Below are 26,177 nucleotides of genomic sequence, written 5' to 3' on the forward strand. Positions count from 1 at the left end.
GGGTGGGATATTTGTTGCCCCTTTTATCCCACTCACACCCCTTACCAAATACATATCTTGGTATCCCTGAATAGCTAATCAAGATCTCTTAAAATAAAGATTTTAAAGATCAAGCCATCTCACAAGTACAGTGGTGCCTCAAAATGTGATCAATTTTTAGGAATGTAGAACTTGGGGTGGATCTTTATTCACCCAGTTTTTTCCCCACTGAGGCCCATTGCTCACTAAATATCTAGGTAAATATCTCCCATTTTATATAGTTTTCCATAAATGCAGCAATTGGGGATGGTGCATTTTTGCTTATTTGCCGTTTGTGTCCTAATAAACTCATTGCTTCCTTGTTCCTTGCAGCCTGTTTAATCATTGTCAGGGGAAATTATCTTTTGTACAGTAAATGCATTGCTTCAGCTACTTTAGTATTGCATAATGTCGATAGCCTTGTCCTTGTCATGGCATCACTGCGGTGATGCTTGGTCCTTACGGTCTGTGTCTGTTTTCTCACAGGCCCTGCCCTCCTCCATGTTGATCGTTGGGATCTATTGCGGCGTGATCGCTGCTGTCTTCCTACTACTCAAGGTGGTGAATTACCGTCTGCACCGGGCACTGGACGAGGGAGAGGTGGTGGAGCGCAGCGCCAGCCAGCTGACCAACCGCGGGGCCAAGCTGGAAGGAGGCAATAACAGCAACGCTACCCGCCGTGAGGACAGCAATGGCCCAGGGTACGGCACTTACACTCTTAAGCTGAGGGAACACGAAGCCTCTTTGTGGCTTGGAACTTGGTTTCAGGAGACTAGGTTTCAGGCCTCTGCATGGCACATAAGGGGAGACTTGGGGTTTGATACAGCAAAGTTGCCTCAAACTAGGTTTCCTGGAACCAGGTTTCAAGCCACTGTTCCTGAAAAAGTGGCTTTGTGTTTCCTCAGTTTTACACACAGCTAATTGTAATTAAACTTGGTACAGACATTCCATTGCACAGGAGTAACAGAATCTAATGGTGTACATATGCACACAAGTGTGTCACACTATTTTTACATTTATCTGGATAACCGGTTATGAAATTGTGTTAAAACTTGGTATGGATATTCTGTAGCAATTCAGCAGTCTTACAGCTACTGCCTTCCTAAGATGGCCAACTTCCAGTTCCGTCCTACCATCAAGTCAGCCCATCCCTGTGAAAGCGTACCACCAACCTTACTTAGCGCCCTTCCTGGTCGGGAGGTAGATTTTCTCTCCCGTTCACACTAACATACATTTAAACATTTCTAGTAGGGATAGGCACCAATATCAATATTTTTATATGACATTAGCTGTTTATTACTTTTTTGAGGGGAAAATATGGCTTGTTTGCTTATAGTTTGTATTAGTTTACAAATGATTTGATTTATTTCAAGTGGTGCAAACTTTGCACTGGAGCAAATGCTGGTTTGGTTTTGAAGGATTTTAAATGAGTGAATCAGCTTTGCTTAGTGTTTAAATATTGAGAAACCACAAGCTTATATACGGGAGCCCTGCATCAGTGCAATGGGATTGAAATACAATTCCTATCATTTTTTTTAGATTGCTGTATGTGCAATTATTATGGCAGCCCCACAATAGTAGGGCAGTGGTAATATATATATTTTTATATTTTATCTTAGTGTATTTTTATAGAGGGCGTGGGCAGTATTTACAGTTAGTGAGGGACTGTACGTTACTGTTACTGCTGGTAGTGAGAAATTATGGTAACTAAATTATTTTTCTGTGCGAGGTTTGTCAATTTAAAAAAAAAAAAGCGGATAATGTTTAATAAAAAATCTGTATTGTTAAAACATGATGTATACTATGCTATTGATATACATCTATTTGAGTTTTATTAAGGTGTATCTGTAATAAAATGAAATTTGAAAAATAAAATGAAATTTGTGAAAAATAAAACAAATTTGTAAAAAATGAATAATTTCACGGGTCTACTAAGACTGCTAAAAATGCAAACGCAGTATAATCAAGTTTATTTTATATTAATATACAACAAACCCTTTCACATACCAATCACTGTCAGTCTCGCAGGCAAACACCACACACTAAAGTATTTGCAGAAGCAGCTGAAGATTCAGTGCCTTCCGGATTGTCTAGAAAGTCTGTGTGCAGTGAGGTATAGAAATATTTCAGTTTTGAGGTGGCTGATGATGGAATAGTAAAACAATATAACAAGACCTTGTTTTTGTCCATGAATATTGTGAAGCAAAGCCATTATTGCAGGACATATGTAAATATCTTTTAATGTCTGTATATGTTTGATATTGAAATTGTATTATATTTTTCTGTGTTTTGGAAGAGTTTGATATTATCGATATTGAAATACATGCATGATATCGGTATACAATTTTCAGATCGTTGCCCACCACTAATTTCTAGCACTTTAAAACATTGGACGTTCATTGGAAAATCAAGAGAAACAGGGTCCAGAAACATACTGAGTTGAAGCAAATGATGTGGTCCAAATATGAATAGAAACTCTTGGGTAACAACAGCTACTTCTGCAGCTGTGGGATCAAGGGTTCTAGGAATGTTTATTGGTGCTCCAGGACCTAAAACATTTTCCTGGGTGTCCTTTTTAGTTTGTTGAATGAATAATAGGTTTAAAAAGAATGTAGATAGAATTAGCCTAAGCATAGACTGATCTATTAACCACAAAACAATATGTTTTTTTTTATGCTGGACATTTGGATAAAACAGTTCATTCAAATATATATGAACTATGTAACAGTGTTTTTTTTTTTTTTCAGTTGACTAAAATAAAAATTGACAAAAATGAAAAATACAAAAAAAGTTTCTTTATGAAATAGTAATAGAAACTGGAAAATATTTAAAGAGTTGTATTTAATATCGTTTTACGAACTTGCTATATAAATAGCACAGCCAAGCTACAATGTGGCTCACATGAGTATTACTGTTACCAATATGAGTCTTGATCAAACACGTGACTAAACTCTCAGCTCTGGGTCTCTCTACTTCGTAGTGATAACGGGTCATGGTGTGATTTCGCGTTCAAGTACCTGGTTTATGTCTGCAAAATCAACAAGCGGCAGACAAAGATAATGCTTGATCTGGGAGCGAAGTACCTGGTGAGTATATAGGCTATAGATTTTTGTAGTATCTATTTTGGGGCAGCAGTGTGGAGTAGTGGTTAGGGCTCTGGACTCTTGACCGGTGGGTCGTGGGTTCAATCCCCGGTGGAGGACACTGCTGCTGTACCCTTGAGCAAGGTACTTTACCTAGATTGCTCCAGTAAAAACCCAACTGTATAAATGGGTAATTGTATGTAAAAATAACGTGATATCTTGTAACAATTGTAAGTCGCCCTGGATAAGGGCGTCTGCTAAGAAATAAATAATAATAATAATAATAATATATGACGTAGGGTTGTGGGTTCAATCCCTGGTAGGGGACTCTGCTGTTTTACCCTTGAGCAAGGTACTTTACCTAGATTGCTTCAGTAAAAACCCAATTGTATAAATGGGTAATTGTATGTAAAAATAATGTGATATCTTGTAACAGTTGTAAGTCGCCCTGGATAAGGGCGTCTGCTAAGAAATAAATAGTAGTAATATGCATTAATTGATTAGCCTCCTTAACGTTAGTGTGTGCAATTAGACATTTATTGTAAGGCAAGTTGGGTTTATGTTTTCTTCTATCATTGAGTATTTTAATATTGCGTAATACCAGTTGGCAACAAGGAAAAATAATTGTAGTACCATTGTGTTGTAGGCCTCGGTGAGTGCGGTCCAGTAAGCCACTACAGTGTTGGTAGCGTGTGAGAGGCGAGACTGCTGCTGTTGCTGCTGTTATTAGCGTTGGAACAGGGTTTACATTAAATATGTCTGTCTTTAATCACCATACTCATAAAACTGTTACAATGTGGATGAATGTGTTTGCACTGTCAAAAAAAAGATCTGGAATTTTAAGTGATTTAAAAAATAATAATGTATGCAGCAACTCAGCGTGAACCTACAAAAGTCTCTTAAAATTAAGATAATGGAACTGAAAAAATGTTTATAAAACTAAAATATTTATTTCTGAATAACTAAAACTAAATAATTTAAAACTAAATAGAAACAAAATAATAATCTTACCAACTAAATATAAACTTAAACTGAATTGATATGCTGAAACTGAAAAAACACTGCTATGTAATATCCAAATATCTTTGAATGGAGAAAATTATATTTGTGTAACTAGACTCTGTTCCATGAACCAAACATATAATCAAAGATCGGCATCACATAATATGTTTCCTATGAAAATGTTGGCTTGTGAGTCTGATTTCGAAATTTGGTGTGCTACACAATGGATGTGATACACCAATGGCCAGTACAGGGTTAACATTATTATAATAATTGTGGGCAACCCACCAGATCGTTACAGGCTACATTTTCCCATTGAGTACCACAATTTATTTTTCTCTTTGAGTTTTTAAGTTCTTTAATTGATGCCTTTGTTACACTGTGTGCAGGACACTCATGAAACATTGCTGCAATCCACTCCCACAAGCTTTCCTGGTTAAACAATTTAAATCAATAAAGAAATGTGTTCCTGTGTGTTCTAGTGGAGCTAAAAGTTATCTATGCAGTCTGCAAACATTGATTTATCTAAGGGCTACATGGCACAAGCCTTGCACATCTTATGTATCGAAAAGGATTAGTGGAGTTCCAGCTGCTTGGAATAAGGCTAAGAAAATGGCCATTTAACATTGCATTAAATTTGTTTTGATTTGTTACAAGAAGTTCTTTTGCTTACTGTTTATACTTCAGTCTCCGTGACCACGAGGAGACGGTTGTGCGATGCGATCATCTAGAGCTGTCTTGATGGACACGTTGGTCAGTATTTCCATTCAGAGTTAAGGGGCGGGTCCCAGAGATCCTTCTGCTTTCCCGGGATTGTTGATGAATAGTTATACGCAACACTCGCACAGCTTAGATCTAGCGGGTGACACGTCACCGCATACATTTGCATACCATGCAGACTTGCATTCACTAGTTGTTTGGACAGTCAGTGTATATTGTGCAGATTTGATTAAATGATACATTTGCAGTTTATATTCCCCTTGCATGTCTGGCACCTGTAATGTGTCTATACTTGGCGTTAATAACAAGGCTTGCTCCCTGTGTGTTTTCCAGCGATCCTGGAGGGGGGATCGAAATGACTGATTTCATCAGGGAAGTGACTCCTCCAGTGGAATGCAGCTCAAGGAATTCCTTTGCAGGCATGGACTCCATTAACCAGGTAGGAAGTGGGAGTCATCTCCTTAATGAGTTTTGAAACCCTTGTACTGTAGCACAAAATCAAACTGATAGAGCAGTACTTTCAATAGGTTAGGCTAGGTAGACCACATGCAATGGAGAAAAGGGTTAATTGGTAGGTGTTGTGCATCTGCAAAAGAATTAAAGGTGGGGATAATGACCTAGACAAAGAACATGATTATCATTTGAAGGCTTTTTTTTTTTTAAAAAAAGAATAATAATAATAATTTAATTGGCATAAGCCATCAACGTTAGGGGTCTTGCCACCCCCCTTGGTCCACTTGAACAGGATTGACCTTATGTCATCCCAGTGTCTGTTGTTTCAAGTCTTGGTTTACATTGTGAAAAACATATGACCCATAGCCAATGAGAAACCTGGTTCTCCTTCATGGAGCTGGAGGAGGAGTATGGGGAGAGATCCAATTCAAACAATATTAATCTGTTCAATGAATGCCAATGATTCATATTTTGGACCCAATACATTACTCAGGTGGTGAGCTCAGTAAATCAGGATACCAGAGATACATTTCAGAATGCATGTGGATGTAAAGCTTAGACAGACACAAAATACCGTAATAAACCACTCAACTTTGTGTTTATTTTTTAGTTGACTTGGGTTCTTTATTGGAACATCATGAAACTTGTTAATTGTGCAACGGGTGTGTGTGTCTATATATATATATATATATATATATATATATATATTATACAGTACTGTGCAAAAGTTTTAGGCAGGTGTGAAAAAATGCTGTAAAGTAAGAATGCTTTCAGAAATAGACATGTTAATAGTTTATATTTATCAATTAACAAAATGCAAAGTGAGTGAACAGAAGAAAAATCTACATCAAATCAATATTTGGTGTGACCACCCTTTGCCTTCAAAACAGCATCAATTCTTCTAGGTACACTTGCACACAGTTTTTGAAGGAACTCGGCAGGTAGGTTGGCCCAAACATCTTGGAGAATTAACCACAGTTCTTCTGTGGATTTAGGCAGCCTCAGTTGCTTCTCTCTCTTCATGTAATCCCAGACAGACTCGATGATGTTGAGATCAGGGCTCTGTGGGGGCCATACCATCACTTCCAGGACTCCTTGTTGTTCTTTACGCTGAAGATAGTTCTTAATGACTTTCGCTGTATGTTTGGGGTCGTTGACATGCTGCAGAATAAATTTGGGGCCAATCAGATGCCTCCCTGATGGTATTGCATGATGGATAAGTATCTGCCTGTACTTTTCAGCATTGAGGAGACCATTAATTCTGACCAAATCCCCAACTCCATTTGCAGAAATGCAGCCCCAAACTTGCACGGAACCTCCACCATGCTTCACTGTTGCCTGCAGACACTCATTCGTGTACCGCTCTCCAGCCCTTCGGCGAACAACCTGCCTTCTGCTACAGCCAAATATTTCAAATTTTGACTCATCAGTCCAGAGCACCTGCTGCCATTTTTCTGCACCCCAGTTCCTGTGTTTTCGTGCATAGTTGAGTCGCTTGGCCTTGTTTCCACGTCGGAGGTATGGCTTTTTGGCCGCAAGTCTTCCATGAAGGCCACTTCTGACCAGACTTCTCCGGACAGTAGATGGGTGTACCAGGGTCCCACTGTTTTCTGCCAATTCTGAGCTGATGGCACAACTGGACATCTTCCGATTGCGAAGGGAAGTAAGCATGATGTGTCTTTCATTATTATTATTATTTATTTCTTAGCAGACGCCCTTATCCAGGGCGACTTACAATTGTTACAAGATATCACATTATTTTTTTACACATTATTTTTTACATACAATTACCCATTTATACAGTTGGGTTTTTACTGGAGCAATTTTAGGTAAAGGTAAAGTACCTTGCTCAAGGGTACAACAGCAGAGTCTCCCACTGGGGATTGAACCCATGACCCTCCGGTCTGGAGTCCAGAGCCCTAACCACTACTCCACACTGCTGCCACAGAAACGGGCAACTGCTGCAGTAAGTTTCCTTGGCCGACCACTGCGTCTACGGTCCTCAACGTTGCCCGTTTCTTTGTGCTTCTTCAAAAGAGCTTGGGAAGCACATCTGGAAACCCCTGTCTGCCTTGAAATTTCTGCCTGGGAGAGACCTTGCTGATGCAGTTTAACTACCTTGTGTCTTGTTGCTGTGCTCAGTCTTGCCATGGTGTATGACTTTTGAGAGAAAACTGTCTTCAGCAACCTCACCTTGTTAGCTGAGTTTGGCTGTTCCTCATCCAGTTTTATTCCTCCTACACAGCTGTTTCTGTTTCAGTTAATGATTGTGTTTCAACCTACATATTGAATTGATGATCATAAGCACCTGTTTGGTATAATTGTTTAATCATACACCTGACTATATGCCTACAAAATCCCTGACTTTGTGCAAGTGTACCTAGAAGAATTGATGCTGTTTTGAAGGCAAAGGGTGGTCACACCAAATATGGATTTGATTTAGATTTTTCTTCTGTTCACTCACTTTGCATTCAGTTCATTGATAAATATAATCTATGAACATGTCTATTTTTGAAAGCATTCTTACTTTACAGCATTTTTTCACACCTGCCTAAAACTTTTGCACAGTACTCTGTGTGTGTGTGTGTCTATGTGTGTGTATGTGTGTGTATATATATATATATATATATATACACACACACATATAAACATTTGTAAATCCAAAGAAAAGAATAGTGAAATCAAGCTGTCATTGTTTTGTTTCTAATCAGATTGCATCTTTGCAAGGCGGAGTCACCACGACAGCCAAAGGTAAGAAAGTTACACAACAAACAAAAACAAAATCCTATCTATAATGAAGATCTTGCATTGATTTATGCAATATGTCAGTAACTGTCCCCAAGCACCATATTTTGATACGTTGCATACCACTATTCTTTAATGCTGCATGTGAAAATGAAAGTAATACAAATTAACAGTGAACTTATTGAACAAATATGATGCTAGAAATGATATTCACTCAAACATTTTATATTAGTTTATTCTATGCACTACAGCCTTTTATTTATTTATCTTTTATTAAAATGATCATTATTTAAATAAAAACTTGACTTGTATCTTGATTGATAATATGATTCTCACTTGCTCATTTTCCCTGGTCACTTTCATTTCCAATTTAATTACCTTGTTGCTATTGTAAGTTGTCTTGTGCATTTGCATTGGATCTGCTTTTTAGTGGTAAGTTATCCAGGAACACAAGTGTTTTTTGCAGACTATGAAAGAGGCGCGTGCATGCTGATTGTGTTTAGCTTTGCTCCAGTTTGCACCAGCATAGTACTACACAACTCTGGATCTGTGACTGCATTAGAGCAGACTGACTGTGCTGTATTATAAGCTCTGTGCATCTGATTCAAGAGCTGACAGTGGAGAAAGAGCTGCCGTGCTGTGTGTGTCCCAGGGAAAGAAAATAAATAAGTAATGAGTTCTGCATTAATTAGACTTGTCGTCTTTGCTGCAGGAGGGGCAGAGATGGGAAAGACCTCAGATGACATTAGCTTGAGCCTGGCTCAGAGCTGCAGCCTCTGCAAGGACGGGAGCCAGGAGCAAGGTGAGGCCTCCACTGCGTTGTTGCATCACTGCAGTCACTGCCCAGCCTTTCCTCATTTGCCTGACGCCTGTCCACTCTTAAACTGATACACATACATGGATTTGAAAGTAAAAAAAACCAAAAAAAAAAAAAAACCCTTTCCTTTTCACTTATTTTTATAAGTCAAAAAATAGTTTAGAACTATTTGTTTTCAGAAACTTATTTAACATTCATATTTCACTTCATAATTTGTAATTCAAATATTTTACACAGTAGTTGGTGTAGCTGAAAACTACAGGTATATAATATGTCAGTATGTTTACATGGCACAAGTATTCAGAATATTAAGTATTTGGAATACTAGAATATTCCGAATGCTCTGTATACATGCAGGTGGAATTCTCTTATTCCTTTCATATTCTGTGTTTCCATGGTAAATGGAATTTTCCTTTTATGCCATTAACGCATGCGTGCCTTGCTTCCCACTGCAAACCATAAGAGTGCTGATTGGAAAAGAATAGTTTGTTGTATATCGTAAAGAGCTGGTGGTGTGGACGTATTTCTGTTTTTTGTTTTTGTTTTTTCAGATATGGAATCTGATATTATGAGATTGTAGATGCTTGTGGGTCTTAATTCAGTGCAATGTGTTCAAGCAGACATGCACGCTTATGTCTTTATTAATATAACAAGGAGACAGATTGAAGATGAGCTGCCCCTGTCTAACCATGCACATTGTCAACAGAGCCTACAGTAAACACATGTACAGTAGAATAATAACCATAGTAAATAAATAAAGCATCTATATCTAATTGTCATGACATGCATAGCTGTTTTTAAATTTAGATGTGTATTTGCAGATCTAGCGTGTATTGATATTTGTTTTCTGTATATTTTGTACTCATTGTAAGAGCATTTTATACTGTATCTATACAGCGCCCCGATACCTACTGGTGAGTGGCACGTTAAACATTTTAATAAATAAAAAAATAAATACATAAATAAATAAATACATAGAAAATATGTATGTGATGGCTAATATATTATAATGTGGTAACATACTAATATAATTATTTTCCTTCAGTCTCATCAGTCAGCTGGTCAGGGTAACTTTCATCTTCAAACCCGATGTCCACACCACACCGATGCGAAAGTTCACCCCATGAGATAGTGCACTCCTTGCATAATAAATACATTTTCCCTTTTTGTTTTGTAATTTATGCTACTTACTACTTATATACATCGCTACACTTAATAAAACATTGAATACAACATCTAGTTTTTTATACACTTATCGTCAATTTTGTAATATGAGTAAAGGTTCAATAAACACACCTACAGCAAAAGTACAGATGTGGGAAAAGCTTGCAAAGAGGAAATTGTACAATATGTGCTTGTTTCTTCTAGTTTTAAAATGTTAAACTCAAGGTTTTTTCCATTGTCTCCCCTTACATCGCATGACGTGCACATGTTAAAGGCAGACTTTCGCATGCTACACCGGGTCGGTGAAGACAAAGTGCGATTGATTACCTAGTATGTCATTCATATAAGGCTGAAGTAAGGAAAAATTGATAGATTCGCCCCACTTCTGTTTTATTTATATTTTTTGCTTTTTGCTTTATAGTATCTACTTTTAAAACTTTACATCGATGGCGAACTTGATCCACAGTTCTCTCAAATCCCCCTTCATGTTTTTTTCCGCCATCCTTTTAAACACTTCTGTACATCTCTGTTTCTTGCCATCAAGCTGTTTTACGACTTAATAAAGTGATGTCTCCTCATCAGACCTAAAGTAGCTTTGTTTTCTCGCTCGTGCCGTCATGTTCACTGCTGTGAGTATTCGTTATTGCACGTGTCTGTTGTGAGTTATACTTCGTGGTCGGAATATGCTGTTTACATGACTTTATATTCCACTAGTATTCCGCATACTAGTGGAATATGCCACCTCCAATATTCCGAATATGCAGAGGTGGAATATTTGTCTTCATATTCCGAATATGCTGTTTACATGGCGGAAATTATTCAGTATTTCGGGCAGCAGTGTGGAGTAGTGGTTAGGGCTCTGGAATCTTGACCGGAGGGTCGTGGGTTCAATCCCAGATGGGGGACACTGCTGTTGTGCTGTTGAGCAAGGTACTTTACCTAGATTGCTCCAGTAAAAACCCAACTGTAAGAATGGGTAATTCTATGTAAAAATAATGTGATATCTTGTAACAATTGTAAGTCGCCCTGGATAAGGGCGTCTGCTAAGAAAATAAATAATAATAAAGTATTTCGAATATTACTGGCCATGTAAACGCAGTTAAAGCATTTTGCACTGAAAAGATTAGAGAGCGCAAACTTACATAAAACTAGACTGACGGATCTAGACTAAAGAGAACACTAAGAATCGTACAAAAATACAAGAATAATCAAGCGACAAATAAATAAACAAGTTCATTGAAGCAAGCATCTCATCAGCAATATGTTATCTCAAGTTGCTTGAGGTTCACAGTATATTACGGACACAGGAGAATGTACACCAAAGCCTGTACAGATTTCGGAGCCATTCAGATTTGACGTTCAGCTGTACGCAAGTTTGAATGTAGTCTACTTTACAGACTGCTTGTGAGGCCATCAAAGCTCCTAAATGACCTGAAACTGCAGTAAAACTATTTGACAAATTGAGCTAAAACTGGTCCAAATCTAGGTCTCCAGTGGTGAAAGACACCAACAACTTGTAATCTCTTCCCCCAGATCTGACAACGGACCCAAAGATGTACTGTCTGGTCTCCAATGACTCCTTCGCCTCGATGCAACCGTCCACCTCCCTGGGACCCCCTGAGCTGGCCCGAGACCCTGTGGAGCTGCCCTACGTATCCTCCTCACACCACATGGACCAGTCTCTGTCTGCAGCCTGCGACACTGAGGCAGCCTCCCTCATCCCATTGCACTCCCAGTCCTACCGCAAGGACCCTCGCCCCCGAGGAGTCCCTCGCACATCCAGCTCTGCCGGATCTGCCTTCCCCGACCCCTCGCTACCAGACTTGGGCATTTACCCCCAGCCCAGGAGGGGCGGGCTGGACCCTGTGTGTGAACTGGAGGCCTCCAAGCCCTCTAACTCGAGAGAAGCTGAGGCAGGGCTGTATCAGCTGGAACCCACTGCCTCTGCCTCTACCTCGAGGGGGCTGGAAATGGGAGACTGCTGCAGGCACTATCAACTGGAGGCCAGGACGCTTACCGTCTTCATTTCCCGCGAGGCTGGCGAGGGTGGTTCGGGGCTCTATCTGGCCGGGCACGGTTCCCAGAAAGTTCTGAAAGGGGATTGCAGCGCGGATAGCCTGCGGAGTCTCAGCACGAGAAGCAGCGGCTCGACGGAGAGCTACTGTAGTGGCACCGACCGCGACACCAACAGCACGGTCAGCAGCATCCGCAGCGAGCAGACCAGCTCCACACACGTGGAGAGCCTGCTCTCGCTGTCAGGGGACGAGAAGGGCAAGCAGCAGCCAGGGGACTCCAGCTTCTCGGCCACCACTGAGAGCAGGACACAAGGGGAAGGGGGCTCACCCGGCTGCCAGAGTCGCAGCAGCAGCTCCCGAGGGCTCAGTGCCCTGGCAGGGGAGGCTAACAAGAATCCGCACGCCAACGAGCTGACGGCCAAGCAGCAGCCGGCTCCCAGTCCTGCGGAACCGAGTGACCACGGCACAGAGGAACCACGCGCCAGGACCAGGAAAGAGAAAGCCACCGCGAAGGAAAGGGAAAAAGATGACGTGCGGCCTAAGTCTGTCAACTTGATCCACCGGGTGTCTTCCTCGGGGCACAAGGCTGGTGGCGGCAGTGGTCGGAGGCGCACAGGGAAGAAGCGGGCGAGCAGCTTCGACGCCAGCCGGCATCGAGATTACATCTCGCTACGGGGCATGGCCAAGCCACGCAGTGCTGTGTTTGCCACTGAGGAGGACTCCAGCGACCACAGTGACTTGAGTCGCACCTCCAGCCTGCATTCGGCCCACCGCTTCAGCACAGACAGCTCCTCCAGCACCACCTCCCACTCCTGCCAGTCCCCAGACGGACGATACCGCGCCCTGAAGGCCAAGTATGGGGGCAGTGCACGGGAGAGGGGCCGGGACTCTGAGGCAGGACAGAGGGGAGCGGCCTCCTCCTCCAAGGGTCAGTCCTGCTTAGAGGGGGGCGCAGGAGGGCGCAGGCGTTCCACTCGCCGCACCCCTAGCACGGGCAGCGCAAAGACTCACACCCGCGTGCTGAGCCTGGACAGTGGCACCGCCGCCTGCCTTAACGACCCCAACCGGCTGGGGGCTCCGGCCAGCGCCCGCCCACTCACCACCTCCAAATCGGACCTGGAGGCCAAAGAGGGGGAGGTCCTGGACGAGCTGTCCCTGCTGGGCCGGGCCTCGCAGCTCGAGTCAGTGACACGGTCCCGAAACAGCCTGCCCAGCCATGTGGCATTCCCAGAGAGCGAGGAGACAGAGGCCGCTGGTGGAGGTGGGTTAGTTTTTCTGTTTTCACATTAGTGGCATGTACGACTGAGGGTGTACTCATTATTGGTACTGTAACTTTTAAACAGCTCTGCTCGAGCGATGCGAGTTTGCTGAAACCAGCAATAGAATTGCTGGCTCAGGATTAGAATTTTGGGTTTATCTATTGTGTTTTTTACAAGCTTAAGTTTAAACGAAATGATAGATATTACCAATAATGGCCATTACACACAACCATGCCACAAGTGTTTTACGCATGCTCTGCCATGGGTGATTAGTTGCTTGGCTGCTTTTTTTTTTTTTTGTGATAATCATTGTGATTATCATTTAAGACATTGTGATCAAGTCATTTAAGACATTGTGATCATAAAGTCCTTTGGCATGCTTATCTTGAATACCAGATTCTCTCGTGCTTCCCATTTTGATGTAGTTTAGGGGATTTTTCAGAATTATTAGTAGGTCATTATTATAAAAGCTAATTTCACTATTTTGATTTAATTAGTGACTTAAATGACTGGTAATTGCACTGTACTGAATACAATGCAACAGCTGTTGTTTTCTTTTAACAATAACATTTATGGCATCTACAGCAGTGTGCAAATTTATTAGAACACTCCATTGCTCCTGTTGTTTTGATTTGTTGTGCATATGAAATCAAACCACTGGAACTGGAAATCTTGGAAAATTGTCAAAATAGGCAAATTAGTGTAATTTTATTGATGACTTTAATATGACACACATGCAATTCGTTTAATATACAGTAGTAAGAGAAACATAACTCATAGCCACAAATGGTAAAATGCCTAAGACTTTTAAGAAGTTGTTTAAGATGCCTAATTAAAGCACAGACTGGTCTCAGATTTTCACACGAGTGCCTATTGTTTCTATATCACTGATTTATTTACTGACTGAAAATGAAAATTCTCGCAGAAAGGTATTCATGCAGGTAGGTATATAAATGAAAAATCTTGAGGTGTTCAAAACAATTTGCACACTGCTGTAATTTTGAGTTTCTCGGAACTGGCACTATCCTTTGCAGTGGAAGCACTTCAAAGCAAGGGACGTCTGTCATTAAGGTTTGTAATTCTTTCCTTGCCTTTCTGCTGTTGCTGACGTACACTATATTGAAATTGTAAAGGAGTGTTTACCAAGGCTTTAAAATCCCCTTTCTTCCCTCTTGTGTTGAAGATCTTTTGGGTCTTAGCTTTTGCTTGATACTTTAATTTAGTATACTGTATTCATAGTAATTAAGTTGTTCTTTAATATAAGTTACACCCATACTTTCAGGACCAAACAAGTTGCATTCAACCCTTAATAATAACCACAGTTATTTCCTATTAATCAAGTACTGTAAATCTAAATAAAAATAGTCGCTCCCCCCCAAAACGGGAGCTTAATATTTCTGTGTGATTTTAAAAAATAAATAAATAAATAGGGTTATAGGTATTTCAATTGGTAGTTCTGTTCAAACTGATTTAAAAGTTGGTTCTAGTCCTGCATCCTAATCATTTAAGTGAAACTCTGTTCAGTTGTCAGACCATGAAACTAGCAGTACAGTGCGAGAGTTTTTTTTTTTTTTTGTAATTATAGCATTGTACAGTACTCAATATGTACATCCATAATTAATTTTTTTAACCATCAGAACAAAAAGGCATAGATTCATAATGAACATGGGCAAGAGTAGGTTGCTCAAATTAACAAGTATTGAAATAGGTATTTTTTACTTCTTTTAAATATGTTCATAAAGGGTTAATGTTTCTATATGGCCACAGGAGCACAGCTTTTCAATCCCAAAGGTCAGGGATATGGCAATTGTCTTTTTTGTTATCTGTATTTTTTTAATTTGGATCATTTTTTATTATAATGGTGCAGTGTAACATTCAAACAAAGTCTTAGCAGCTTCAATTAACTACATTAGAACCTGCTTGGAGTGAAAACCTGGACTGGATTTGGTACCAGTCCAGGTTTTCACTCAGACAGGTTCTAATGTAGTTAATTGAAGGCCTAAACTATTTGTCTTTAAATCAAATAAAAAAATGAGTTTGCAGGTAGCCTAAAAAGTAACCTTTTTAAAAGCATTTTGAATATGTGGTGTTTTTTTTTTTTTTAACTTAAGAATATTTAAATATTTAATTGTATTGTTAATGATTTTCTTTGTAGATATCTGTACATGCATGTTACTTTGGGCAGATACTATTTGGTCACACTTTTGACACTCCTACTGTACAGAGAATGACCCATTCCTGGAGATGGTTTAAATGTGATCTTTGTTCTGGAACATCAGCCCTTCTATAGACTCCCTAAAGACATGTTCAATAAAGTGTAACGGTTGAAAGGGAAACCAAATTCTATTATTATTATTATTATTCCGTCCTTACCGTTTATCCGCCATGATCAACCTCTTCAGCAATATTAGTTTATTATTGAAAATAGAAGATTAGTTCAGATATTTTTCATACACTGTGTTGTATGTGCTCCGTACGTTACCATTGCTGGTAGTGTCACAAGCTGTTCAGTTTGTTGACTTAATATGTAAATAAATCCTGTTCGCCTGCGGGGCGTATCAACTTCAAACTCTGTCTCGCTCTCCTGTCTGTCATTCAGCAGCGAATGCACGCACCCACATGGCAGACGGCTACTCTGTCACAAGCATTAATACCCTGTATCTTTCTAAACAAGGGATTCAGGGGAGCTCTCTAATAAAAGCTGAATCTCAAAACAATAATTGTGTGAATATAGTAATTGTTACAGCTGTGTATAGTGGTATTTAAAACAGGATTAATTCATCTGACTTGTTACATATCCACCCTTACTCTGGTCCCACTGCAGTCGGATATGCGACGGATTACTGTATTGTATCCCGAGTCTTTCCCATATGTCTACTCTTTCTGGGATGTAAATAATGCAGCTTGGATTCCCATTTCTGTCCGTTAGGGTCCTTAATGGGTGGAAGTTTCACTTTCCTGTTTGCGTCTGAAAAAAAAATATGCAGATTTCAGTCCATATTCTATACTTTAGTGTTGTGTCATTGAAAATGGTTTGGTTGCCATAAACTGGAACCTGTGATTCTCCCCTTGGCATATGTGTGTGGTCTTTTTCTGGTCCTTACAAGAAACAAACAAAAAAAGAAAATTCAAAATGAAGCTGTCAAATTTTCAAGATCATTTTTTACATTTTGATTTTTATCATTGCCCGAGTGCATTTTTGGATATCTATATTCCGATTTAGTAAACCTTAAAAATGAATTTCACCGAGAAAGCCATCACATGTTTAAAGTGGGTTATGGACTAAAATGTCCAGTATTAAGTTTGTTGAAAAAGTTTTTCTGTTTTCTCGAAGTTTCAGTTTTGCACAAAAGGGATGCGGTATGTATTATTGTGTGTGTGTGTGTGTGTGTGTGTGTTCACTGTTTTCAGTTTAAAAGCCTTTCCTAAAAGACACTGATCCGTAATTGTAAAGGTGTGAGTCTCAGTTCTGCTCTGCAGGTTTGGGGTGTAGGAGTAATGGGTTGGGTTGCGGGACTCTGCAGTCACAGCCCATATGCTTGTTGACACTCTCTCTTGCTGTAGCCGCCCGGTCGAGCGAGGAGGCGGTAACGTTTCGCCGTGAGCGCAGCACGTTCAGGCGGCAGGCTGTCCGGCGTCGGCACAACGCCGGGAGTAACCCCACCCCCCCGGCCTCCCTCATCGGATCTCCACTCAGGTACGCCTTGGACCCTGCCCGGCACTGCTGCATGCAGCCAAGCCCCCTCCTACCGACCCTCACCCATCGATCCCACTCTCACACCACGCAACCCAAGTCCATTGCAGTGGGATGGCTTGAGGCTCCCACAGTTCCTGCATGATTCTATTTGCATGTGTCTGTGCTTCAAACTGTCTTCTTTTTTTGGGAGCAGTTTTCTTTTTTTTTTTTTTTGTTCAGCATTGTTTTTTTTTTTTTTTTAGATGTAGTTTTATTTTGTTATACTAAAGCCATATTTTGTTGATATGGTCCAAATCTTTCTCGTATAGTAAAGTATAGGTCTGAACTTTGGACTTTGCTTTATATTGCCATTCAGTTCTGATCCAATAGTACAAATCTCTTTTTTTTTTTTAAAAGCAGGGTTTACATTGTTCAAGAACACTTTTGTGTTGTTGTTCATATACCTTAGTCCAAAAACTTTATTTAAACAAAAAAATGGTACCACTAGTCAGAACATTTTTCTGCATCAAGTGTAGCAAACTGATAATAAGTAGTCTAGATTTATTTTCCATCCATAGCTTTCAACACTCAATCTGAGGATATGATTTCCCATTTCAACATTGTATTTCACTTCCCTTTTTATGTTTAGAATATAACTCACGTTTGGAATCATATATTGTTAAAGCTTTGAAATTGGAAGACAATGCACTTCCCCTGCTGTTACTTGTTTTTTCCTTCTCCATTTCCTTTCATTTTCCCTGCTATGTCTTACCAGCTCATATACTCTTCAAACAGGCAAGCTTTCTCAGGATCTCTGTAACGGGGTCAGGCTTGAACTTTTAATGTCCTGTGATCACTTATCGCTTAATGCTTTAGATAACAGCCTAAATATTTTTGGGTACACTAACCAAAGTCCCGAAAGGCTGGCCAAGGGTGTGTTTATCTGTGAACGTCATATATGTGGTGTAGCTCATGGTGATCAGCTTCATTCTGAAGGCTCTGATTTAATACAAGCTGCAGCATCTGTGTACCACAGCTGATCAGTGAGTTAATTGGGGAATTTACCATAGCATTACCCATGATCTTTAGCAAGCTGCCTGTAGTTTTTTCTCCAACTGGTAACCCTGTTTTTTTTTTTGTATGTTCGTTGCATGTCATGTTCTTTACTAAGGAAACTTGATAGTATTGCTGCATGATTTGGAGGTTGTGTGGTGGGTCTAACAAGTTGTCTAAAGTAACTTGGCTTTGTTGCTGTATGAAAAAAAAAAAAAAAACACATACTGAAGCCTGGGAAAAGAGCAAGGATTATAGCCATGGGTCTTGGTCAACTGCCTACAGTTCCTTGTTTTGTTTTTTTTTGCCTACTTTAAGTAAATAACCTAGGCTTTCAATACTACTTTTCTGCGTAAGCAACTTGATCACACTTTCCGTTTGATGAAAATCTATTGGTTGCTTTGTTTTTACTTATTTTGGATTATACAGCTTCTTGTGCTGTAGGTCACGTAGACTGGTTATAGGCGGACCATTATTGGGGGCATTTAAAGTATAAGTATAATAAACAAGCAAAGAGCCACTATTTCTTTTCTTTACATAGTAGCGATAATGTAACAAGTAAGAAAATGGATTTTAAAACCTATCAATACCAAACAAATATTATTTTTGTGAATCTGCTAAATGCTGTAGGTCCTATCACTTCATTTGAACTTGCACTTTATTAAAGAGTGTTTGGAAATGTTCTCTGTCATATGGTTTGAGAGGGACTTGAGATATTAACTCCAAACATGACAATAATAATAAATAAAGTGTGAGTTTAAAGATTTCTGAATTGGGCCATATATAAAGTAACTTATTGTTGGCACATGATTCACATTTATGTTTTACTTCAGTTTGTTTATTTATTTATTTTTTCCTTTGGCCAACTAAAGCATAAAAAAATACCAAAGACTTTAAGAATTGCCTACATCATGCACCAGATCGTGGTTGACTTGCCTGTTGGCAATTTCCTTTGTGATGGCCTTCCTTTTACTATCAAGTTTCTGAAAGGTCTTCTGTGTCTGCAGTTTCACTAAATTTCCTTTGTTTAATAGTGTTCAAGATTTCCTTGTGAGTGTTTATTTTCTGTCTCTCTGCTTTTTCTCCTTCCTTCTCCCTTTCCTCTAAATACTCTTTTCTCGCTCCATCTCCCTCTCTCTTTGTATCTGTCCTAACTCTTTCCCCTTTCACCATCTTTGTATTACCCTTCCTTCTCACCCACACCCTCCCACTTCCCTCCTCTCTCTCTAACCCACCTCCCTATCCCACCTTATCACTCTCTCTAACCCTTTCCCTCTCACCCTCCTACCTTTATCCCCCACTTTAAACCCCTCCCCTTTTTACTAACCCCTCCCCCTCTAACCCCACAGCCTTCAGGAAGCTGCGCAGGGTCCCCAGCTCTCCACCTCCCAGCTCAAACTGCAGTCCCGCCCCCCCTCCCAGTCAGCCGTGCTCAGCGCGAGCTCCTCCCTGCTGGCCAGGAACGGAAGTGTCCACCTGGAGGGCTTTCCAGACAACGCGTCTGCCATGGGCGGAGCCAGTTTGCACGATGAGTTCGGTACGCAACAGCGGCAGTGGCGACACATAGACATTTTTTTAATGTAACTTTTTATCCCCAGAGTAAGAAGTGCTAGCCAGTGCTTTTATATGTGGTTTTTCACTTAATTGTGGATATACGAATATTTTAAAATACAAAACTGCTACATTCTGGTACCTTTATTGTCACATAGTCTGATTTACAGCTATGTAGAACTATTTAAAGAAACTTTGTAAATGTATTAGATACTGTATACATTTCTTTTAGTATTTCTAATTCTGATTGCAACTAGTTTGAACTGTATAAAGTGATTAGGTACCAGGAAGCAACTTTTCATCTATAGCCGTGTCTAGCTCCATGTTTCAAATTGCAGTATAAAATAAAACCAAAATATCTTTAGTAATAGAAAAGGGGGGACCGACTGCATAAATATGACACATTTTACATATAAAATGTTTGTCTTAATTTTTTTTTTATGAGCACTCAATTCAATTTGCTACACTTATCAAGTCTCAAAATACCTGGAACTGAAGCTTGTATTAAATACATTTTCAGTTCCATCTTAGTTCATTTTATTCCAATTTTGTAGATGCAACATTTTTTTTTAGGGCAAGTGCTATAATTACATCATTATCCCAGGACTGAATGGCAGGCAGGAAGGAAGGCAGGGGGATTTCAGGTCAGGGTTGAGGTGCTCTGTCTCTCTCTGGCTTGCAGAAGCTCTAAATTCACAAGCAACAACAAAACAATTTAAATGAATATAATAATATACAGCATTTTTTGTTCTGTTAAAGCACAGTTATTTTCACTAGTTTGTGTGTAAATAAAACTCCAGAACTGGGTCAAGCACTTAATGTGATATAAATAGATTTCATTCATTCCTCAAGGTGGCAGGAAGCAATATTTTAGTTTTAGTGGTTTGTATACCATTTAAGCAAGGTAGTTGCCATTTACAGTAAGAAAATTATTTTAAAGGGGCCTTGCATGTCTTGATTTGGTTGCATTTAAAGGTAACATTAAGGGATTCCTCATCCGTTCAGAGTCCACTGACCTCTAAAGAGATGGGAGTCTACCAGGCCAGAAGAAGACGTGCACAATACAAACATTAATGCAATATGCAGGACTCTGGATAGGACCCTGAAGGATCCAGTACATGTGCTATTCGTGTTGCAGTGTATTTAAAAGTGCCAGACCTCCACAAGACTTTGAAGTAACTACTGTCCTTTACCATATTTCAGCATTGATTTATCTATTTCATTTTGGAGTACATGTTTTTTAAAGATCATGCAACCTTTTTAAATTATTTTTATTCAGTTTTATAGTTGTTTGAAAATCTATATTGTACTTGCTATCTTTTGCAATTGCCATTTACCCATTAACCCAGATTTGACAGTGCATTTCTGTTTTTCTCACTGCTGGTAATTACAGCATGCATTTTGGTTTACCCTCGGGATACAGGGTGGATAATGCTAATATGTTGATCTATTAGCTTTGCATTGCACCTTGCACTGTGATCAGAATTTGGCCCTGTGTATTTGAATAGATTTGCTCTTTGTCCAATATAAGTCACTCATCGCAGTGATTGTGTCTGAGACGAGGAGACATTTATAAAGCTGTGATGTAGTGTTACAAAATTAGTAAAAAAAATTGCTTTTTGTATTATATTATAAGGATCTGTTTATTTAAATATTTTTCTACATTGTTTATTAAACAGTAAAGGTACAGTATGTGCAGACCAAAATATAACCTAAAAAATGTCTTGACAAGAATGGCTGCTCTAATTGAAGCAAATGGAAATCCCAGAGAGCGCCCCCTGTGGGATACAGTGGATGTCAACAATGGGGCAAATGTGATCACTTTACGTACCAACTACTTATTTTGCTGGTTTAGAAGAGGTTAAGCATTGGTATGATGAACTTGAAAGGACCAGAAAATGTTTATTGTATCTGTAGTTTTCATTAATAGAATTGGATTCCTGACATATTTAGAAATTAAAAAAAGAAAAATATGTAGGTTACAACTGTACCGTACCCAAAAACAAATAACTTCACCTAAAAACAGACACCTTCAACTTTAAAGTACCTGAGCAGCGGTATGCTAAAAATTCCAAAGGCTCCAAAATGAAAAATATCACTGGCAACTGCGTTAACCGTGGGATCACGGTTAACGCAGAATTCACCTGTATTACATTGCTAGATGGCTTGACTCGTTTTAATGTAATTTGCACATATTATTTATTAGAAAAAATACAGCCGTTTAAATAAATGTAACTAAAAAAGTATAACTTTTTTTTTTTTTTTTTTTTTAATTGTAGAGGTTTGCTTTGTGGCTTTGACTGGCGTCTGTAATGATTTGAAGTAGTCTGCAGTGTCTTCACTCCACCAGATACAGTATGTGTTATAACTGGGGTAGTGTTCTAACTTAACCGGTATTATGGATTTACACTGCCGGAAAACCACTGCTTCGTTGTACAGGTTTGGATAAAATGCATCTTTAAGCAAGTATAATATTCATGGCATAATCTAAACTGGGTCTAAAAATAAATAAAAAATCTGTAAAATTAGCCCTGGGTAAGGGTATCTGCTAAGAAATAAATAATAATAATAATTCAGTCTCTGGACGATTATAAAAAATAATAATTTCAAAAATAAAGGGTAGCTGTAAAAAATGAAAATAAACGAAAAAAATAAACTTTTAAAGCTAAATGAATAAATGTTTGAAATTTGAATCAAATATACATTTTGCACTTAACAGCTAATTTTACTTTCTCAGCAATAGTTTACTAAACTCATCAATGCATATTTGTTGATTTGAACATTGTGGAAGCATGCGCACCTGCATAGTGTAGATATGAAATGCAATGGAAAAGTAACTGTCATAGAAGTGCTGTAAAATAAATAAAATCTAAAATCAATTTGGCCAACAAATATTCTAATAATCTCAGAGCGCATTTTAGCACTAGTGGGCACATTCTAACAGCTTTTCGTTCACCCTGAAGCACGGAACATCTGCTTGTTGTGGTGTTTTTTTTTTAATTTATCTTTTATATTTTTTAATAACAGAAATCTAAAATAGACCCCCCGGGCATATTGATTTTTGGCCAGTGGACTGCTGTTTAAGGAAATAGGAGCATAACTTGTTTTCCAAGGGTAGTAAGCCTTATGTAGTAACTGTAAGTATGATGCTTGAGTGTGAGTAGCTGAATAAGACATTTGTTTGGGTATTTTAGTAGCATAAAAATAGTTGTAGGTATATTTTTGAAACAATTAAACCAAATTGATGATTCTGTTTCTTATTTTTGTATGCCTAATATCAGTAGTACTGCTTGCTTTTATTTTGAGGCAGGCCTGATTTCCATAAAAGGCGTTTGTTTTTGTAGAGATATTCATTTATTAAGAACACTAAGGGCCCCATTTTTCTCATAATATTGATGTTTTTTCCTTTCAGAAAAAAAATGAGGGAAAACTTTGCAATTACTTCAGAATCAGACCTGTAATATTGCGATACTCAATATATCGTGATAATTTCTGGACTAATGTTGTGATAATGAAAAAGTTACCATAAAAAATCAGTTTATAAGTCGTACCAGTGTACAAGTCGTGCCCCCCCACCCCCCTTTTTGAGATAACAATTTCAGGAAAAAGCCTATAGGTCACACCAGTGTAAGTCGCTCCCCCCTTTTTAGGACCCCCTAAAATACCTAGAAAATAGACTTATACAAAGGTTTTTACAGTAATACTGTAACACACCTACTGGCAAGTGTAATTTTGTCATGGAATCATTCAAAAGTGTTAATACACAACCATGATGGATAAAACAAGTTCCTGAAATCAGCCACCATTATGATGAATGGAGGGGTTACTGCTGTTTATACAAGTGCTCTTGGTAATAAAGAACTTGAATAGCACTCCTGTCAACTGAGAGTCAATAGTAAGACTCTCTATTTTTATTTTGTAGGGAAGTTCACACCTCCTCTCTACGAGACAGGGGGCTATGACATGTCCCTGGTGAACTTTGAACCTGCCAGGAGACGCACTTCAAACAACATCTGGTGAGTATGAGGGAAACGGAGGCTATGTCATGAGAAATCACAGGGATGTTACCAGCAGACGTGGCATTAACAAACAAGCCTTTGGGTGAGTTTGTTATCATTTAGCTGCTCACCACCCACGATTATCTTTGGCAGGTTAGTACTAGATTTGTTTAGTATGGCTACATATTTGAGTGTTGCGTAGTTATGGATGAGCAGCCAGGTGCCTCCACATCAAACAGTATGGTAATATGAACAGCCTGACAATACTGACCTCAAAGACCTGGTTGTTTCTTTGACTGGAGACCAAACAGGTTTACAGTTACCAACTGTGTTCGCAGTTTGAATTCAGATCTGTCCATAGAGCTGTTCTTTACAAAAGGACTCCCCTGATAACCATTTTTTGTAGTATATGCAGCTTGTTTACTAGTCTGCTGTTTTGAGAGGAATTAAGTTAGACCTAGACCTGTATACTGCAGTGCTGAAAGAGTACAGTGTATTACTTTCATTCCCCCTTTCCAAGTTGTGTTTAAGGATCAAATAAAAATGAAATATACTGGCACACAATGGTAATCCAGTTCCCCGACTCCCAAGTCAATTTTGTATTTCTTTATTTAATGTCTTTGTAGGGACACAGACTCCCATCTCTCCAGTTCTACCTCAGTTCGATTTTACCCACATGACCTGGTAAGCGTTTTGTCTTGAAAACTGTCTGAATATTAGTGTGTTGTTTCGGCATTTAGCATGTAAAAAGAACAGCTATCCCTACCAGTCGTTATACTTTCATTGGTAGCAAAAAGATAACATTTGAGGTGCCACTGTTCTTGTGGGTTGTTTTTCAAGGAAAGATTATCTATTCAGAGGTTTTAAAAGGTGTTTAGTGAACTCAGACCTGTTCTTTGAACCATTTTTGCTTGGCTAGGGTGAATGTTTTAATAAGTTAATATATTATGATTATATGATAATGAGTGTGTTTATTGTGCCCAGTGTCACCCAAAAGTAAGTTCTTAGGTCAACAATGTAAATTTTGCTTAAATGTTTAACCATTCAAAAACTATATGCATCAGTGTCCCTGAGTGACTGTGTTGTGTGCAGTGTGTCATACAGTCAGGGGAGTGCAGGTTCACATCATGTCTGCAAAGTCATCGGTCTTCGCTGTGGATTCCAGAAGTAGCGTAGCATTGGCTGTAGCACTCCCGCAAGTTAGGGAGGCAAAACTGGCAGGGACTGTTTCTCCTCATAACACTACAGCGGGCGCTACCAGCCAACCAGCCACCTGATGATCTCAATTGGTCACTTGCAGGGCTGGCTTTTGTACTTCAGAGGCTGGTAGCTCGCTGACATTGAGTTATCTGATTCTGGTTACAAGCTTTACCAATAAGTTTAATTTTAAACACTTAAAATAACATTTAACATTTAAGAATGTGTCACCCTATATTATTATTAAACCCCTGCTTCTCTGTGGACTCTCTGGCAGCTCTCTCTTCCTCAGATCCGTCTGAACCAGTTACTGACCATCGACCATGACCTCCTGGAGCAGCAGGACACTGACCTCAGCCCCGACCTGCAGGACCCCATGCAGCGCCCAGAGGAGGTCGACCGCAAGGCCAAGCACTACTACCGCTTCTGGCTGCTGCCTTACGTGTGGATCGGGGTGAACTTCAACCGACTCACCCTGATCGCCCTGTTCGACAGGTACCCATCAGCTGCAGCCTGCTGAACAGCACCTTCTGTTTAAAGGGGTTGTAGCTAACAGAAGAAATCTTACCTGTGGTGCACTACTGTTTGCTATGTAGATCAGTTTTGAAAGAAGCACATATCAGTAAAACTGAAGATGCAAGTTACTAAACATTCTCCAAAAGCTGTTTCTGATATTCTTCCAAAATCTATTTTTATTTCACTGTAGGACATGAAAAATGGTCACTGGTCCGTCATCACTCAAGTCAAGTCATCAAAGTCTTGGTTACAATGTCATTGAATAGCCATGTCATTAAAAAAATCATGTCCGTCCGTTTGACTGATACACAATAACTGCTATTTTGTATACATTCCTAGCCTATAGACATTTCAGATTGTGCTTGGCTATAACCCGAGAAACTATAGATTTTATATTTTAAACCTTTCAGGTACCGTGCATTTATGAGTGCTTAAACAACTATTTTAACATTAAGCTATTTAGCTGTTTTTTCTAGCGTTTTTTTGTGCAGTGAATGTTAACCTGCGGGTTCCTTGTTCTGCTCTGTTTGTGTTCAGGAACAGGGAGGTGTTGGAGAATGTGCTGGCTGTGGTGCTGGCTGTGCTGGTAGCCTTCCTGGGCTCTGTGCTTCTCATCGCTGGCTTCTTCACAGACATCTGGGTCTTTCAGTTCTGCCTGGTTATCGCCAGCTGCCAGTACTCCCTGCTCAAGGTAAAACGGACGACTGCTTCAGCCTAGCAGTCTGCACTGCGGATCATGTGCTTAAAGTGACTGATTCAATAAAAATGATACAGTACCTGTTTATGGTTCTAGTCATTTGAATCTCCCCTGACTCTATTCCATCAGTAAAAGCTTCAAACATATTCTATATATAGCCCTTGATATGAACATATTTATTAAGTCTTTATAAAATAAATTATAAACCTTAAC

At 39.4% G+C, this 26,177-nt stretch overlaps 1 protein-coding gene across 2 annotated transcripts in view; it reads left to right on the top strand.

The window, feature by feature from the left end:
• The window catches only part of LOC117421087 (pecanex-like protein 1), a 67,171-nt gene that overhangs the window by 4,513 nt on the left and 36,481 nt on the right, over positions 1 to 26,177 (top strand). Inside the window, exons 2-12 of one of the 2 annotated variants that reach the window (XM_058991328.1) lie at positions 505 to 719; positions 5,157 to 5,262; positions 7,988 to 8,027; positions 8,734 to 8,823; positions 11,536 to 13,278; positions 16,841 to 16,973; positions 19,355 to 19,542; positions 23,479 to 23,572; positions 24,181 to 24,238; positions 25,029 to 25,246; positions 25,805 to 25,958. In XM_058991328.1, coding sequence (XP_058847311.1) covers positions 505 to 719; positions 5,157 to 5,262; positions 7,988 to 8,027; positions 8,734 to 8,823; positions 11,536 to 13,278; positions 16,841 to 16,973; positions 19,355 to 19,542; positions 23,479 to 23,572; positions 24,181 to 24,238; positions 25,029 to 25,246; positions 25,805 to 25,958 — 3,039 coding nt within the window. The remainder of the gene's footprint in view (positions 1 to 504; positions 720 to 5,156; positions 5,263 to 7,987; positions 8,028 to 8,733; positions 8,824 to 11,535; positions 13,279 to 16,840; positions 16,974 to 19,354; positions 19,543 to 23,478; positions 23,573 to 24,180; positions 24,239 to 25,028; positions 25,247 to 25,804; positions 25,959 to 26,177) is intronic. The other variant, XM_058991329.1, reaches the window with a different exon arrangement.

This window comes from Acipenser ruthenus, chromosome 18 (assembly GCF_902713425.1).
Source record: "Acipenser ruthenus chromosome 18, fAciRut3.2 maternal haplotype, whole genome shotgun sequence".
Classification (NCBI taxonomy): domain Eukaryota; kingdom Metazoa; phylum Chordata; class Actinopteri; order Acipenseriformes; family Acipenseridae; genus Acipenser; species Acipenser ruthenus.